This window comes from Aethina tumida, chromosome 5 (assembly GCF_024364675.1).
Source record: "Aethina tumida isolate Nest 87 chromosome 5, icAetTumi1.1, whole genome shotgun sequence".
Classification (NCBI taxonomy): Eukaryota; Metazoa; Arthropoda; class Insecta; order Coleoptera; family Nitidulidae; genus Aethina; species Aethina tumida.
The window spans coordinates 26,060,424-26,077,024 of NC_065439.1; the positions used below are offsets into that span (position 1 = coordinate 26,060,424).

Here is a 16,601-nt window from a genome sequence, read left to right on the forward strand (position 1 = left end):
AAGCTGCCACAGGATGTGAATATTATTAGGTTTGGAATTAATTTTAATAAATTATTATATTTTCTGTTTGTCATGACCTAGGCAACCACGATTACACTTTGACGCATTATTATAGTACGTTAGATACGATATCTCTTGTTTTATTATCAAATTTTTATCAAATCATTATATAAACTATAAAAGAATAATGTGAGTGTGTTGCAATTATTAATAAATTCATCAAATTCATCAAAAACTCGGTCGAAAATATATTTATTAGTAGCGTAATAAAGGATATATTGCAACAACATTAACAACTAATCTATATTTGTTATTGGTTGACGTATTCGGCCTTATCCTCATATTTTTCAGTTCCCTTCCTCGCACACATCAAGGTTGGCAGACTTTTAATTTCTACTGGTTGGTCCTCGGTGCGGTTGGTAGTCTGTCCAGATGTGCAATGTCAAATCCATCAAAATAAAAAACAATACAAATAAAAAGACCTAATAAATATGTGGAAGACGTCCAAGTTGGATCTGGTGAACGACAAAGACTCGATATTTCAGGAGCTGATAAACGAGTGCAAACATGCGGCGCCCGGATCGAGGCTGTCCTATCCGCTTCGGACGAGGCTCGAGAAGCATCCTGAAGCGATCCGAAGAGAGATTGTCAACAGGGTGAAAGTGGGATGTACGGCGTTGTTTTTCGCATGCAAACAGGGACAGGCCGAAATTGTGGAGTATCTGATAACGCAGTGCGGGGCCAACATTGAGCAAAGGGGACTCTATGAAGTCCAGGAGGACAGGTAAATGTTTTTGATGTGGTTTCATGAAGGTGTCGATTCATTCTTTTGTTCAGTTGATTGTTTTTCGTGGCCTTTGTGTTTTCTTGGTTGGATCTGTGTAAGGTGATTGAGGTTGTTATGCAATTAAATGGGAGGCCGCTCTTGTAAAATCTCTTTATTTATCTTCGAGACTGTACATTAGTTGTGTCAAGTTTGGGGAATTCCACTAGAATTTCCAATGTTGGTTTAAATTATTCAGCTTTTGTTATGAGTAATCAATTGAATGGCAATAATTTTACTAAATTAAGGTCAAAGTAACTTAAATGTCTAATTGGAAGTATTTATTATATTATACAATTTGTATTCACAATTTTCTGTATATAGAGACATACATATGTTGATTGAAAGTTCTAAAATTCATAGATACAGTTATTTTCAGTTGTAATGTATTTGATAAAAAGAAATTAAACAATAATTATACTGATTTACTTGTGTAAGCAAGATAATTTTGTGTAATGAAATAAAATATGATCTCTAATTTTTACTTCCTCATGACTGAAATAAATCTAGAACTGCAAGAAATAATAAATTTAGTGTAAACAAAATTAATATAAATACAAACATGTTTGTTTAAATTATTGACGTTAGTAAGTTGTCTTGTCACTGGGAAAATCTATTTACACTAATTTTTACATGATAATTATACACATACGCATTTGTTATTAATAATTATACCATGCTGCGCCATGAAATTAAACCTATATACAGTAGAAGTTATTATTATAGCAATTTTTTAAAATGTTAAATATTTTAGTTTTTTATTTAATGTGAACTATTAAAATAATATTAATTTACTATTGTTGTTTTATACAGTATTATTATTATTATATCCTATAAAATGTTTCACATATCTTTCTAAATTGAGCAGATTATAAAAATAGAAAATTTAATTTTTAAATGTTTAAGTTAAGTTTAACATAAACACTGTATAATATCCTTTTTGTTTTATAATTTTGACTCATCTTCATGGCATAGACTTGACCATTTTCCAAGTCTGAGAAAAGAAAACTCTTCTTATTTCCCTCATACTTGATAAGGCTGAAATACAGTTTTTCTTACAGTTTCACTTGGACCCATGATTAAATAATTATAGTAAGCGAAAGGCCGTTATTAAATAATCGATTTAAAATCGCAGAGATAAAATAGTTAATTTTTTTAATTTATATTGCTATAATTATGGCAACAACTGTATATATAAAAATTTTGTAGGTGTTTAATTTATTGTTGAATTATACAAATTGATTACTCTTTAATTTTAATATTCTTAAGTGACTGACAAGTAAATTTGTTTAGCTAAACAAAAAAAAGTATAGTTTGTAATATTCTCATAAAGTTCTTTTCATTCATTTAGATCGACGCACGTCGTGACGCCGCTGTGGTGCGCCGCGGTGTCAGGCAAGTTGCCCGTCGTCGAGATATTGCTGCGACACGGCGCCGACATAAACGCCGTGTCGGACACAGGCTCCACACCGGTCCGGTCGGCCTGTTTCATGACACACTTCGAGATCGTCAAGTATTTGGTAATCAACGGGGCCGACATCAACAGACCCAACTACAACGGGGGCACCTGCCTTATAAATTCGGTGCAGAGCGCCCAGCTGTGCGATTTCCTACTGAAAAACGGTGCGGACGTCAACGCCAGGGACATACAGAACAAGACCGCCCTCCACTATGCAATACAGGAACACAGGTGTGTTCTTATTTATACCCTTGTTGGTGTGTGCTTATATATCATTTTTTAGGCTGGAAACAACCAAGTTATTGTTGAGCAATGGGGCCAATTACGAGGCCAAGTCCAGATACGGGGACGACGCCCTTCAGATGGCGTGTTTGAAGGGCGCCAATCAAATCTTTAAATATCTCATCGCAAACGTGAATTACACGCCGGAAAAGTTGGCCAACGCCCACGAATTGATGGGAGCCACGTTTCTGGACGAACACAACGACGTCGTACTAGCACTTTACCACTGGAAGGAGGGACTGAATATTAGACAGGCAAACGGACTGACAAAGAAGCGGCCATTGATGCCACCCCGTGAGGGTTACAGGTTTCAGAAGGAGTTTGAAACGCTCGAGGAACTGGAGAACGTTTCAACTGACCTCGATGCGATCAGGACGCACAGTCTGATGATCGCCGAGAGGATACTAGGCCCACATCACAAAGATACTATATTTAGGTAACAAAAGAAGTTATTTTGTCATATTATTGAACTGTAATGCTTTTTCCTAATTCCAGGTTAATGTACAGAGGAGCAGCGTATGCGGACGTGATGAGGTACCAACACAGCATCGACTTGTGGCGGCGAGCGCTCGAGATACGAATAGAAAAGGACTCGATATTGTATACCGACACGTGCTTCACCGCCCAGGCCATCGTAAGACTGATGATCGACTTCAACGAGAAATCGTACATGATGAATGAAGATAACAACGGTCAACGGTTCTTGGACATTGTTTCGACGTTCAAAATCATGACCCAAGATATAGTGGGTTCGTAAATCGTGCCCCCTTATTAATACTCGTGTGTTATCCAAGATGTGTTTCAGAAATGAGACACTTATTAACCATCCGTCCAGTCTATAAGCGACAGGCGGAGTTCTTCGATAAGGTCTTGAAATGCATCACACATTTGATCTACTTAATGATCGACACGGCGAAAACGCCTCCACAAAAGGAGCACGTCAGGGAACTAATATCGGATCTAGTTAGGAAGAACGTTAAAACTGTGACGTCGGAGGATTCGATTTTACATCTCTGTGCGTCCAAAAACAACACCATCCGTTCCAGTTACTTTACGGATGAGGAGCCGATCGTAAGTGGTGTTTGAACATTATTTTTGAGTGTGCCGTATTGTTTCGTCATTGTTCTGAATTTGTTTTGTCGCCCGCGTTATTTTCAGATGATTTTCCCACATCTTGGTGTGATTAAGACTCTGTTAGACTGTGGTGCTCCGGTTAATGCACGGAACGATGGTGGGAATACGCCACTTCACATAGCTTCATTACCAACAAATTACACAGAATGGGTATTAATAAGTATTGATTATTAAAATTTTAATGTTTATTTAATATTCCACGTTTTCAGCTAATAAAACTCCTATTACGCTACGGCGCACATATAGACCAGCCGAATTGTCAGGGTGACACGCCGGCTCATGAAATTTACATAAACACAAAAAATACCGACAGCGACATACAAATTTTGGATTACATGCGTCTGACTTGTATCTGTGCCACAGCAGTTGTAAAATATGGTATAAATTATCAGGGACAGGTACCGAAAACGCTGGAGAACTTTATCCACATGCACGAACCACAATGATAACGGGGTGCTTTCATATAGAAGCATTTAAGCTTCAAGATCTGATGGGAATCTTCTTGAAACGGTTTCTTGTATTTTAGGATACTGTATAGGTAATTTTTGTGATTACGGCGCTTCTGAGGTAGGTTAATTGGGCTCTTCGAAAAATAATTGTGCTCAACGCACTTCTAGTCATAAACACGTTTTTTATTGACTTTTTAACTTATGACGTTACATTCAAGTTTTGATCATTTGTTCAAGGAGAATCCGATTTACCTACCATTGAAGGGTTTCCTCCAATATCAAAAAATGTTATATTTGTCTAATAAAAGGTGATATTTCGTATATGTATTTTTAGCATTTTGAAATATATATACAGGGATGTTGAATTACAGCTAAATTCAATGAACGATTTTTTTGATTTTCTAAACTAATTTTCGGTAAATGATGTTCTTTAAATATAAAAACAGGATTTAAATCTCATATTTATTAAAATAATTGAAAACAAAGAAATAATATCCACTAATAAAGGAATAACCAATAAAATGTTAATTATTATTTCTTTTGTTCCTGAAACTGGATATGTAATAGTATTTAAGGCCTGTTTTAATTTTTAAATAGCAAGATTTATCTTGATTTAGCTGTCGGGAAAAAAATGTAACGGATAGTAATGTCGCCAGTCAATAGGCCGAATTAAATGTGATTATTAAATGAAACTTAAATGGTCCATTATCCCTGAATATATAAAATGCAACTTGCCTTGTTTTGTTATAATTAAATGAGAGTAATATTGTTTAATCTGTAACACGTCTTGTACATTAAACGCCCGTTAATTTTCGTATTAACAGTTTTTAAATATTTATTTACTTATGTATAAATTTTTAAATTATGTATTCACTTTATAAAAAAAAGTTTTTTAAACTAATTGTGGTATTTTATTAAAGCCTACCTCCACAAAAACAACATTATATGTTTATTATTGCAGTTGCTTTTTATGGAAATGGGGATTTAATTAAAACATACTGAATCAAATAAATCAACGTCTTTTATTCAATAATATAAAAATTCATATTTAATAAATATAACTAAGGACACACATGTGTAAAGTATAAAGACATTAAAAACAATTACATAAGATTTGTACAGTTAAAAAATAAAAAATGCACTTTTATCCATACCCAACTAAATTTATTTACAATACGGGCTGATACCATTTGATTTCGCTGCCCAAACATCCGCTAACAAATTGCAGGTGTGTGGGACTGAATTTACAAGAAACGACTACTCCCGCGTGATAATTATTTAACTCTAATAAAGTCTTTAACTCTTGAGGCTGCTCAGGAACACAATAAGGTAACTCTTGCAGCTTCTCATTGAAAGCCAATAGCCTGACACCTTTGTCAAATGGTGAACATATAATTCTTCCATCTGAAGAGAAACACAGCTCTTTTATGTACCCTTTCGCGACGCTCTTTTCCTTCACGTAGTGAGTCATTCGCTTTAAATTTTTTATAATTCTATTTCTATTCTCCGGATTATGCTGAAAATACGTTTCATACGAATTGCGACCTATGAGTCCGCTGTTTATGATCCCCATGGCTAAATGGTAGTTCTCCCAAAGACTTTGCATCATATATCTGTCGCGATTTTCCCTGTAGCCCATCCACAGATCTGTCGGCCTCTGGTTACTTTCTTCTACGTCTTCATTATTGTGACTCAAGTCTTCCTCAACCGTTTTATAAGCGTCCTCGTAATCGGTGGGATCCCTTTTTTGAATGTCGTGCACACTCGTCCACTGAAATATAATCGATAATAATGTTTAAACAAATTATAAAGTTAGGCTTACTTCTTCTGTTTCCGTTCCGTCTAGATTTCTTGATAACGCGCACCAGCCGTGCGGATGAATCTGCAATGAACTGATCACTTCAGCGTCATTCTGGAAATCCTCTATGAACTCTATGCGATTTTTTTTCCTGCTTGGATTAAACAGGTAGTTGAAAATTGCTCCCACTGGGAAATTTTGATCACTTGTCTGCATCAGTCTATATAAATTGGGCTGAAAAATAATTACATATTAAATTTAAGAATGACAATGAAAATTAGTGACGCCATCTAGTAGTGTATAGTAGTTCTATTGCATTAATTGGAGAGGTAGAGATCTATTTTTAAGTCGTCCAGTGTGCGTTTGTATGATTTGCTATTTCGTTGGTTCGTTCGATTCAATCAAAAAAGAATAAACAGAGTAACTAAAGTAAAAGTGAAGCTATTAATCTCTAAGTAAAATATTAGAAAAAAATATTTAATATACATAAATAAAAAAATGTAACACTTACCCTGAATGACCGTAAGTCTGTGGCCAGAGTTTCTAAATTCAAATCATGCACTATAATCATATATCCATTTGTGGTAGATATAACCATTTTAGTGCCATCAGGAGATAACTTTGTCCTCATAAGACCATTCATTAAAAATACTTTCTCATACAACAAGCCATTTTCTGTGTTACTCTTCAAATTCCATGAATAAATGCTACCATCAAATGCTGATGTCAACATTACATTATCCTTTTCTGAATATTCAATGTTTTTTACCTAAAATACAATGACACAACTTAACCTTTCACTTGTTTTTTTATTTAATTTTTTACCCAATTTGAATGTCCATATAATGTTTTGGTAGAAGTTTTTAGATTTCTTATATCCCATAGTTTAATCGACGTATCGTCTGAACAAGTCGCAAAAGTCCTATCATCCAAATACCTAATGCAATTCACACAATTTCTATGAGCATTTTCAATTGTCATCATATGTTTCTGATTGGTAGCATCATATATAAGGACCTGCCTTCTCTCACATGCTGCCAGCACAATCCGCCTAAAATACGACAAACATTAAATTAAATACCCCATTGCTGAAACTTCAAATAACACAGACCCATCCAGGCTGTACTCGAGGTTAAACACACCTCCAACTTCTTTTGATGGAGCCTTCTGGTTGGGTCTCAGAACATAATTGTTGAAATTGCTGTACAGTTTAAAACTCAAAACGTCATCGTATCCTATTTTCCGTTTATATCCGTAAGCCCTGTGCTCGAGATAATCCTTCATAGAAATCGTGTTCTGACCCGAATATAGAACACGGCTCGGCTCAACTCTTCCCTGCATCTTAATAAATTGTTGATGACATAAAATTATAACTTGTTTGTTTCACATAATATTAAACAATTATCGTCGAGAACGGATCAAATTGTTGTGCTCGTGTTTTGTTTATTTTGTACTTTTCACATACGGGCAGCCAAAATCACATAATGCCAACCGTAGGACACTGAAGTAAAAATATTCCCCTAAAGATATTTCTGATTTTAACTGCGTTGTTTATTATTTTTAAAACGATATTGTGAAAGTCAAATTAATATTATTAATGGTAAAGTAATGTGCTTATAAATATATTATACATAAAATTCATAATGTTTTTGTCTTTGTCGTTACTCATCCATTATATATTTTTTGAGATTTGATTAAATTTAAAACAGGGCAATCACAAAAAGTTAATTATTATTATCAATTATATTATTATTATATTAAACAACTTTTAAGTAGCATATTAAGTTTAAGTTCAAACAAAATGAAGTTAATTTTTGTTATATTATATAATTAAAAATATATTATTATATTGTAAAATTTTGTAAGATTAATACAAAAACCCTATCACAACTTAATTATATTAGAATTATACTAAATTAAAACTCCAATAACATTTCAGAGAATAGAATAATAACCGTAATATTAGTTAAATTTAAATTTTCAAAAATTAAAATTATTATAGACTGAATCCGAATAAATTTACTTTTTATTATTTTACTTAAAGCGTAGTTTTACACCGATCAATTTTGTTTGATCAATAGCATTATAATGGCGAATGTAAATGTTATATCTCGTTTAGTTGGTTTAAAACTACGTATAAAGCAGAAAACCAAACCAAAAACTATCGAAAGAAATCAAAATGACCTAGTGCTAAGTTGGGACAATTTTTTTGAGTGTGATACTAACACTGACAAGTTTATTTTGCAAATAAAAAATAATATAAAAGAATGGGTAACAATTTATTGGTACTTTTTGGATCATTATTTATATTTATTATGTTATATGTTTTATAATTTTAGGGGTCCTAAAACTAGATTTAGAGTTGAAAATTTAGAACCATGTAATTGTTATGACTTTCGATTAAAATTACAAAGCGACACCACTAACGACTGGTACCAATTTAGGGGGGCTACCAGTGAAGGACCCTATTTGGTAATGCACATGAGTAGGGCTATTAAATTGGGTAATTCTACTGCCGTGAGGAAAATAATTCAAACTTGGTAAAACCTGGAATATTCATATAATTAATATTTTTAACATTATACGTACGTAGCCCACATTTGTTGGAAACTGAAAATAAGGAACACAAAACTCCATTGATACAAGCTATAGAAAATTGGGATCTACAGATGGTTCACTTCCTTCATAGTTTAGGAGTTAATGTGAATAAAAGACTATTTTACAGTAAAAGGACGCCTTTAATGGTCGCAATCAGTAAGGGTTACCTGCAAATAGCACAATTTCTTATTAATAAAAGTATGGGGCTAAACTCAGTACATATTCTTAATAATTTGTAATATAAATTTAAGGAGCAGATATACATTGTGTTGATATAAATGGATTAAATATATTACATTACGCAGTTGATTCAAATAACATCGACAACGTAATATTTGTCTTAAAATCTGGCGTTAATATCAATTTACAAGACAGAAGTGGATGGACTCCATTAATGAGAGCTGGTAACAATGGAAAAAAGACAAATATAATGGTTAATTACTTAATATATATTTTAGTAATATTGCAGAGTTCTGAGGAAATTATTAACATGTTGTTGGAAAATGGGGCTGAAGTAAATATTCATGACAACAATGGATTTACATATGAAAAACTTCGAAATCTGTAAATATGTATAATAATAAGAAATAAACAATTACGAGTTTTTAAAAATAATTCCTTTTTAATTTAATTCCAATGTTTTCTTTGTGTGGCGTAAACAGAGATACTACAGGAGGGTGAACAAATGCCTTCATTAATTTACTGTAATTATTAAACTTTCATTAGCCCTTGTAATTGAAAAATATTTACTTTTTGATCTTGTAATTAAATAGTTCATGTGTACTGTACAGTAGTTCCCTTATACCAAAATATAACCATACTTTTTAAATATATTTTTATATTTTATAAATATTTATTACATGTGACTTATTATATGATTTGTTTTTTTATAGACTAAACATAAAAAATTCGAAGTAAAATGGACGAGTTCCTCAAAATTAGATGGTATATAATATGTGTGAATTCTTCGAAAGGTATGTTCATAAATCTGTTTTTAGGAAACAAGAACATTTTTCTGAGTTTGAAAAACAGCCGGAGTTTATTAAAGATGATGCATTGGCGCAGTCGTTTATAAACAAAAGCTTTGATACATCTCCAAGTGTTCTTTTCAAATGTACAATTGATAAAAGTATCTATAAACTTCTGAAGAGTGAAGAAAAGCTTTTTATTCCATGTGAAAATATTTATTTCACAACACATACGAAATCCTCTTTAGGTTCACAAAAGCATTTTATTTGTTTGAAGGCATTACAATTAATTGAGAGTAATAAAGCTGCAGACAAATACTCAGATGAGGAGAAAAATTATATTAAAACATATCAAGTGAGTTATTATTGTTTATGATTTGTTTGAAGTTTTATAATATATATTTTTTAAGGATCTTCTTCCACAAATTCAAAATGAACATGAAAAATATCAAAATTTTTCAAAAGAAATGTGGAACAAAGATCTTCTAGGATTAAAACGCATAGGTCCAATGAATATGAAGTATGCTACAAGACATTGGCAGAATCAGTGTAAACGCTATTTAGATTATCCATCTCATTACAAAGATGCTTCAATAATTAGTTGGTTATATACTGAGGAAGATGGACAATTTGATTTTGTATGTATGGGGAATGTTTTAGAAGTTGTAAGTAGAGTAACAAGCTTAATGTTTTATATGTATAATCATGATGATAATTTTGCAGGGTACTGTTTCCAAATTTTCTCAGCCAAGTTTCAGGAAAACCTGTACATTTAATTCTCTTTCTCTACCTGGAATAAGTGACATGCAAATAAAATTCAATTCACAATTACCAGGTATTTTAAAATATTATATTAACATTTATAGAGATATTTGATATCATTTATCACATTGTAGTTAGCAAGGACATGAATATAAACTCAATTCTTGAGCAACATAATATAGAAGTTGTTTTATCGAGCAGTGCTTTAAAGTGCCTGTTAGACAATACAAATCTCAAAGTTAAATGGCATATTCCTGTTGTAATTAAAAATGTGTCATTAAAAAGAGGTATGTGTATAAATAATAGAGTTTCTTTAGTATAACAAAACATTTTAGCTGATGGAACTGTTACATATAGAAAGGTTGTATTTGTTGATAAACCTTTGCCTAAGCAAAATCCTAACAATTTGGATATGACGAATTTATGTGTTAAACATTTACTGAAAACAAATTTGTGTCCATATGTAGCTTTTAGGTAAGATACAACAATGTTATACTTATGCATTATTAAATTTTTGTTTTATAGTTATAATGCCACTGATATTCCTATAGAAGATAAAAAGAGTGATGGCAGAAATATGGGTAAGCAATTTAAAATAATAAATCATTTTTTATTCATGTTGTATAAATATTTTAAGAGAACATTTTTTTTTTAAATTTGATACAGCATTCCTTCTACTTTTTTAACTACATATATGACCAAAATAATTTTTAATCTATGTATTAAAAATTAGAAATTTCATATATTGTTTTTAATTATACAATAATCATAATTAAATAAAAAAAAATGTGTTTTGACAAATATTTATTTATATATATTTTTAGAGAATACTTCAACTGTTTCCCAACATAAAAAAATACATCACAATGCACAATATCGTATATGGAATATTAAAAATAATGGCAGTCATTGCAGTTTATTGAAAAATAAAAGTAAACCATTCAATATGAACATTTTAATACGCAGTAAACTCGCTGCTTGTGACGTAAGTATCAGAAAATATCACATAACAATGTTGATGCACTTTTAATTTTAATATAACATCCTTTTATAAGTATAATAAACTTCCCTTTTTATAATTTTAAAATTTTTTAAATTCTAATTTTCGTATATATGTTTAATATCGAATTCTCCTTAACAAAATTATTTAAACTGGAGTCTTAATTTGTTGTGGAATAAATAATATAATAAATACAACATATAAAATATATATTATGTGTGTTAGATGGCTGAAAATGGAAATCTCTTTCCTGTAATATTGATGCCAAAAACTGAGCAGCAATTGATGTTGGGTGCAAATATCTTAAGCAAAAGTGAACTGTCCAGAGCTTACACCTCACTTTATTTCACTCCCTACTCGCAATTGTATAGAGGTAAAATATTATTAAAAAATACCCTCTTCAAAATTAATAATGTATTTTTCAGCGAGAGTATTTCCGAGGCCTGTCCAGCTAGTAGCAATTGATAAATGTAATATCGCAAAAATTTGCTATGAAGCTGCACAACATTATCAGTACAAACCAAACCCTTATGTTCTGCAAAAAATCGTTGCACATTTGGTTAAACAAGATGTGGGGGAGTATTTATTACATCACATGCCCAAACATGAAGCATTTATTAGTATTATGAAGAAATGTGATCCAAGGTACTTATTTGGATGGCAAATTTACAATTTTTATTTATGTTAACATTTTAAACCACCACCTTTTTAGGAATTTTTTTATGTGCTATTAATACTACCTTATTTTCTTGTAGTGTACCTGATAGTTATAGTTTACCAGAAGCATTAGCAAATTGCAAACATGATTCAGAATCAAGCAACATTCCATGGCTTCCAATTGATGTGAATTACATTCTCCCAGTGTTCAAAGCCAAAAATAGAATGCCTGGGTTGTTTACTCCTATGTCAGGAAAGGAATACCGTACGAAGAAAAAACGTATGTTTATTTTTCAATTTTAGCAGATAAACATGTTTGTCTGACACAGATACTTTTATGAAAATTGCTTACTCACGAATTTCTAATTTTAGGTGAGCAAAAGCAGAGAAAGAAGGCTGGTCAAGTAAAAGACACAACAAAGTGAATCTTTATAACCTTTATTTTTTACATATTTAAGCATAACTGTAAATTATCAAAATACATTTATTTAGAAAAAATTATTGAAAACTTATTCTTATTTTACAATACCAATACAATAACTTAGTTTGAAAATTTACAAAACAATAAGTATCTAATGATATACATTCAAAACAATTCTGATCTTTTCATAAACTGTTATTAAGATATTTAAAAATTCCCAAAAATTCCTAAAAATATGTTAATTATGTACATCTAATGTGACTGGTTTAGTACTAGAAATATGGGCCAATCATTTATTAATTAGTATTATTAAGGAAACTGTAATATTATCAGGTAATTTTTTTTATGTAGGAAAAATACAGTCTGTTTTTTTATATTTTGTTTAATTATGTATAATTAAATATAGACCTATGACAGTTTCTTTGCCTTCTGATAAAGTGTATCTACTACTTTGCTCATACTCTGTATTGTTTCTAGAGCCATTTCATATGTTTTATCTACAGGGGTTTCTTCAAACACTATCAACACACCTGAAAAAGAAATATTATATTAAGTAGGTGAATTTAAATACAATAAGCCAATATTTTGTATTCCTAAACTAGGGTAATAATATTCAAATGTCAATGACAAATTTCCTTTCTATCAGTTAAATATTTAAAATAATATTTGTAAATGTTTGTAATATTTTAGGACAATTGCAATAATTTGTAATTTAAAATATGTATCTTACTTCAAATTTTTGGTACATGTTTGATGTAAACAATGTATTAAATTTAAAAACAAAGAAGTGGACTGCTATTTTGTTGTTTGTAATTAAATTTATAAGAAAAAATATAGGAAAACATGGGACTTACCCTCGCCTTGATCCAATATACCATGGAACTTGGCGTCAAGAATCATTTGTGACAACTTCTTCTCCACCTGTGGCATTGGTAGTTTGATAGTCTTTGCAACATAATCCACCTGTACTCTCGAGTATGGTTCGATGATCCTACATAAATTTTGCTCGAGCATATTGTCATAAAGAGTGCCCAAATGTGCTCTGACAATAACATCATCCTCAAGCTCATGTTTGAACTGCTTGACGGCCTGTTGGAAATCGGCAAGCGACCGTTTGTGAGATGCCTGTGCGACCGCCTTCATCGCATCGATGTCTTTGCCGGCGTATTTAATGGCCAATTTACCGCTAACGATTTGTTGCACATCTTCGGGATTGTTGAGCATGATTTTGGATAACAACATGTACTTCAGTGCGGTTAACGCTTTCGGCGACTCAACACTGTCGAAGCCATCGAAAGCCTCGTAGAAATACGAATATGCAGTCTTAAAATCTTTTTCATCAGCTGCATGTAGAATGCCAGACTGCAGATCTAATGCAGCCTGCATTTTGGGAGGGCAATAGATAGCATTTGCAGTGGTACGGGCCGATGTCAAAGCGGCCCTGGCTTTGGGTAAATTGCTCAGGGCATGGTATGTTTTGCTTTCAAGTAACTGCACTTCCACTAACAAATTTTTGTCATCCAACTTCTTCAATTCCTTAAGCAGAGTAGATCCCAATTGTAGAGCCTCGGCAAACATACCAGTGTCAAAGTACAAAGCGATAAGTCTGGCTTCAAGTGATTGACGAAGGAACGTCCTCCTTTCCTCTTTGGCCCATTCGATACATTCCTTGCAAAGTTGCACTTCAATACCAATGCCCGCCTCTAGGTCGAGGAAGAAGTCAACGAGAGATCTGACCAATTTCGCCGCCTTAGCCTTGCTTATTTCACTCAGGAAGGGTCTCGTCGCCTTGATCAGTTCGGCGAGTTCCTTGGCCTTACCCTCCTTTTTGTATTGCTCACCCAGGTTAAGGATGTCCTGCTCTTTGTTTTTGATGTTCTCTTCATCGTCACGCTCTTCTTCGGCGCGTTTCAGATTTTCCAACAGTTTGTCGTGGTTCGAAGAAACAGATTGCGCTCTTTCAAACAACATTGCTCCCGCCATATTGGTTAACTAGAAAAGCACTGTCATCAAACGGACATGTCTGCTGTAAGCAGCCCAATTAGTGTCTGACGTTACGTTCACTTACATATGACATGATGGCATCAAATTGAACGGAATTCGTCGCTTCTTATCGTTATTCAATGTGTTTTTATTGTCGTTTTCATAAGGGCATGTCGTAAAATAATTTCTTTTGATACTTACCAGTACATCATGTTGATTTTATGGAACAAAGTTCTAATTTTACGTCATGTCAGTACAATGACAGTATTTTTGAAGGTGGGTTCACAATAAACTTAATTTTGTTTTCTAGATTTTCTTCTCAGGGTGCTAAATGTTTAAATTAATCTCTTTGATAAGTGATAGAGGGATAAACGTAGATTACATATTTTATATTCAAATAATCGATAACTACCCCTGGTTATCGGTAAAGAATTTAAATTTAACTTCACTAAAACAAACTTTTATTGACTTAACTAACGTCAGTTTGACAATATAATTAAAGACCAAATATAAACAGGTGGTAGTCAGAGAAGCAACATAAAATTTAAAATAATAATATCCACATTCCTTCAAATAAGCTGTAAACTATTATTAACCATTTCTTCTTGTTTCTCTTTTTCTTACAGACTCACTTCGATTAATGATTATATAATAACAATAAGCAAAAGACATTACTAACTATCGATTTAAATTCAGAATTGTGGAATTTAAATTAAAAATCATAAAAAACATAAAAATGTATCAATCTAATCAATGCAAGGCTGTAAAAGAGAAACAACGTAGATTCAGTTTCCAGAACAATCAAATATGCGTGTCTAACTCGTGTAAACCCAACATAAACGACAGTTGTAGAATAACAACCGTTGCCTTAGCCACCGCATTTTTAATTCCGCGTTAAAATTGACGCATTTGAATAATAAATAAACTTAAATAAAATTTAAAATAAAAATTTATATTATCTGTTCAATGATTTGATTGTTGATTAATGAAGATTAAATAGGTTTCTATTTTATAATAAAACGCCCCAATGGTATGCATCTCTATTGCTGTCATGTATTTTGAATTTGACGTTTTTTTTTCAAGACCAACGGTTAGTTTTATTTAAGAAAGACCTTAAAAAACGTACACTTGAATTGATCACATTTTTTATTTCAACTAGTGTTCGATTTGTTTATATTTTTTAACATTTGTGTAAACATAAACTTTTACCAGAATTGCCGGCTGACATATTTACAAATTACATTTTATACTTGTAGGAAAAACTGAAAACAAAATGGTTCGTGACAGAAGAGATGATGAACCGAGGTCGAGCAGGGGCAGGTCAATTACCCGTATTTCCGCGAAAATCAAATACAGTGTTTGTATTTCAGGAGTCCCAGACCTCATGTCCGCAAATCGGACAGGAACGAACATGACACGGACAGACGGCGAAGGCCCGAACGAAGTGACAGGCCTCGTTACGATGCGGTAAGAGAGAATCCGAAACCGTCAAGGTGTCTGGGTGTCTTTGGCCTTTCCCAGTACACAACTGAAGAGGAAATTTACCAGATGATGAACAGATATGGATCAGTCGAGAGTGTCCAAATGGTTATTGACAGTAAGGTAAGTCTATTTGAGTTGAACATAGGATTTTATAATTATTGAGTACTTACAGTCTGGCAGATCTAGGGGGTTTTGTTTTGTGTATTTTACTGAGCTAAGAGATGCCGAAGTGGCTAAAGAAAAATGTTCTGGTGTGGAGATTGAGGGAAAGAAAATTAGGGTCGATTTTTCATTAACAGAAAGGCCACACACTCCTACACCAGGAGTCTATATGGGCAATAGATCCAGGTAATATTTATTTATTAATTAAGTATATATTTATATATTTCCATTTTAGAAGTTATGAGAGAAACTATAGATCTAGACAGTCACATCATAGGAGAAGGGGCCATGAACGTTCTAGATCTAGAAGTTATTCACCTCGTAAGTAAAAATCTATAAATTTTAGTGTTTTTTTTTTACAGCATTTTTAAATTTGTTTTAGGACGTTAAGGACTGATCTTGTTGCAACTCAGTACTATTTAGATTAAGTACAATTCAAATAGTTTTTGATAAACTACTTTAGTTTGGTTTGAAAAGTACAAATTAATCGTTACGTTACTAATTATATTTTTAATTTTGTATTATTAATTAATTATAATTACAAAATGTTGTTTTAGTTTGTTTTTTATATTTAAAATAATCTTGAAAAGTATTATTGGAGTTTTTTATTTCACACTAATATA

At 32.2% G+C, this 16,601-nt stretch overlaps 6 protein-coding genes across 14 annotated transcripts; 4 read left to right on the top strand and 2 right to left on the bottom strand.

Moving 5' to 3' along the window:
- The first annotated feature begins 249 nt into the window (after positions 1–249).
- On the top strand, positions 250–4,542 carry LOC109603803 (protein fem-1 homolog CG6966). 3 transcript variants are annotated; one of them, XM_020020307.2, is made up of 7 exons: positions 250–784; positions 2,157–2,513; positions 2,566–3,000; positions 3,060–3,313; positions 3,370–3,635; positions 3,726–3,848; positions 3,908–4,542. In XM_020020307.2, exons 1-7 carry the CDS (start codon positions 492–494, stop codon positions 4,142–4,144), a joined length of 1,965 nt encoding a protein of 654 aa, XP_019875866.1. In that variant the 5' UTR covers positions 250–491; the 3' UTR covers positions 4,145–4,542. The 3 variants fall into 3 exon arrangements, with proteins under 3 accessions (XP_019875866.1, XP_019875865.1, XP_019875867.1); XM_020020306.2 differs by having other exon boundaries at positions 251–784; positions 3,723–3,848; XM_020020308.2 differs by having other exon boundaries at positions 252–784; positions 2,175–2,513; positions 3,723–3,848.
- A 608-nt stretch (positions 4,543–5,150) lies between these two features.
- LOC109603805 (DDB1- and CUL4-associated factor 10 homolog) lies at positions 5,151–7,415 on the bottom strand. The gene is made up of 5 exons (XM_020020309.2): positions 7,057–7,415; positions 6,771–6,996; positions 6,457–6,714; positions 5,970–6,179; positions 5,151–5,918 (listed from the first exon to the last, which is right to left on the bottom strand). The coding sequence occupies exons 1-5, from the start codon at positions 7,284–7,286 to the stop codon at positions 5,316–5,318; spliced, it is 1,527 nt and encodes a 508-aa protein (XP_019875868.1). The 5' UTR covers positions 7,287–7,415; the 3' UTR covers positions 5,151–5,315.
- A 618-nt stretch (positions 7,416–8,033) lies between these two features.
- LOC109603791 (fibronectin type 3 and ankyrin repeat domains 1 protein) lies at positions 8,034–9,158 on the top strand. The gene is made up of 5 exons (XM_049967973.1): positions 8,034–8,230; positions 8,285–8,485; positions 8,539–8,741; positions 8,795–8,947; positions 9,002–9,158. The coding sequence occupies exons 1-5, from the start codon at positions 8,034–8,036 to the stop codon at positions 9,109–9,111; spliced, it is 864 nt and encodes a 287-aa protein (XP_049823930.1). The 3' UTR covers positions 9,112–9,158.
- A 217-nt stretch (positions 9,159–9,375) lies between these two features.
- LOC109603798 (uncharacterized) lies at positions 9,376–12,431 on the top strand. The gene is made up of 12 exons (XM_020020297.2): positions 9,376–9,488; positions 9,542–9,866; positions 9,922–10,176; positions 10,235–10,346; positions 10,408–10,560; positions 10,609–10,747; positions 10,799–10,854; positions 11,098–11,258; positions 11,499–11,646; positions 11,699–11,918; positions 12,029–12,210; positions 12,303–12,431. Exons 1-12 carry the CDS (start codon positions 9,463–9,465, stop codon positions 12,353–12,355), a joined length of 1,830 nt encoding a protein of 609 aa, XP_019875856.2. The 5' UTR covers positions 9,376–9,462; the 3' UTR covers positions 12,356–12,431.
- LOC109603796 (26S proteasome non-ATPase regulatory subunit 11) lies at positions 12,353–14,671 on the bottom strand. Of its 2 annotated transcripts, none has more exons than XM_020020296.2 (3): positions 14,536–14,671; positions 13,206–14,343; positions 12,353–12,881 (listed from the first exon to the last, which is right to left on the bottom strand). In XM_020020296.2, the coding sequence occupies exons 2-3, from the start codon at positions 14,332–14,334 to the stop codon at positions 12,760–12,762; spliced, it is 1,251 nt and encodes a 416-aa protein (XP_019875855.2). In that variant the 5' UTR covers positions 14,335–14,343; positions 14,536–14,671; the 3' UTR covers positions 12,353–12,759. The 2 variants fall into 2 exon arrangements, with proteins under 2 accessions (XP_019875855.2, XP_019875854.2); XM_020020295.2 differs by having other exon boundaries at positions 14,420–14,559.
- LOC109603800 (transformer-2 sex-determining protein) lies at positions 14,551–16,570 on the top strand. Of its 6 annotated transcripts, none has more exons than XM_049967434.1 (6): positions 14,551–14,610; positions 15,591–15,654; positions 15,705–15,936; positions 15,989–16,164; positions 16,214–16,299; positions 16,361–16,570. In XM_049967434.1, the coding sequence occupies exons 1-6, from the start codon at positions 14,556–14,558 to the stop codon at positions 16,366–16,368; spliced, it is 621 nt and encodes a 206-aa protein (XP_049823391.1). In that variant the 5' UTR covers positions 14,551–14,555; the 3' UTR covers positions 16,369–16,570. The 6 variants fall into 6 exon arrangements, with proteins under 6 accessions (XP_049823391.1, XP_019875862.2, XP_049823392.1 ...); XM_020020303.2 differs by having other exon boundaries at positions 16,217–16,299; XM_020020302.2 differs by lacking the exon at positions 14,551–14,610 and adding an exon at positions 15,264–15,364.
- Positions 16,571–16,601: the final 31 nt, after the last annotated feature.

Excerpts from the sequence above, each read along its gene's own strand:
- LOC109603798 (XM_020020297.2), top strand. The coding sequence starts at position 9,463 with ATGGACGAGTTCCTCAAAATTAGATG. Across the intron at positions 9,867-9,921 it reads ATTATATTAAAACATATCAA|GATCTTCTTCCACAAATTCA; the intron begins GTGAGTTATTAT and ends ATATTTTTTAAG. Across the intron at positions 10,748-10,798 it reads TGTCCATATGTAGCTTTTAG|TTATAATGCCACTGATATTC; the intron begins GTAAGATACAAC and ends TTTGTTTTATAG.
- LOC109603791 (XM_049967973.1), top strand. The coding sequence starts at position 8,034 with ATGGCGAATGTAAATGTTATATCTCGTTTAGTTGGTTTAAAACTACGT. Across the intron at positions 8,231-8,284 it reads GAATGGGTAACAATTTATTG|GGGTCCTAAAACTAGATTTA; the intron begins GTACTTTTTGGA and ends TTATAATTTTAG. Across the intron at positions 8,486-8,538 it reads AGGAAAATAATTCAAACTTG|CCCACATTTGTTGGAAACTG; the intron begins GTAAAACCTGGA and ends ATACGTACGTAG.
- LOC109603803 (XM_020020306.2), top strand. The coding sequence starts at position 492 with ATGTGGAAGACGTCCAAGTTGGATCTGGTGAACGACAAAGACTCGATA. Across the intron at positions 785-2,156 it reads TATGAAGTCCAGGAGGACAG|TTCTTTTCATTCATTTAGAT; the intron begins GTAAATGTTTTT and ends ATTCTCATAAAG. Across the intron at positions 3,636-3,722 it reads TTACGGATGAGGAGCCGATC|ATGATTTTCCCACATCTTGG; the intron begins GTAAGTGGTGTT and ends CGTTATTTTCAG.
- LOC109603805 (XM_020020309.2), bottom strand. The coding sequence starts at position 7,286 with ATGCAGGGAAGAGTTGAGCCGAGCCGTGTTCTATATTCGGGTCAGAAC. Across the intron at positions 6,715-6,770 it reads TATATGGACATTCAAATTGG|GTAAAAAACATTGAATATTC; the intron begins GTAAAAAATTAA and ends ATTGTATTTTAG. Across the intron at positions 6,180-6,456 it reads CAGACTTACGGTCATTCAGG|CCCAATTTATATAGACTGAT; the intron begins GTAAGTGTTACA and ends ATTATTTTTCAG.
- LOC109603800 (XM_049967434.1), top strand. The coding sequence starts at position 14,556 with ATGGAACAAAGTTCTAATTTTACGTCATGTCAGTACAATGACAGTATT. Across the intron at positions 14,611-15,590 it reads CAATGACAGTATTTTTGAAG|GAAAAACTGAAAACAAAATG; the intron begins GTGGGTTCACAA and ends TTATACTTGTAG. Across the intron at positions 15,655-15,704 it reads CCGAGGTCGAGCAGGGGCAG|GAGTCCCAGACCTCATGTCC; the intron begins GTCAATTACCCG and ends TTTGTATTTCAG.
- LOC109603796 (XM_020020295.2), bottom strand. Across the intron at positions 12,882-13,205 it reads TATATTGGATCAAGGCGAGG|GTGTGTTGATAGTGTTTGAA; the intron begins GTAAGTCCCATG and ends TTTCTTTTTCAG.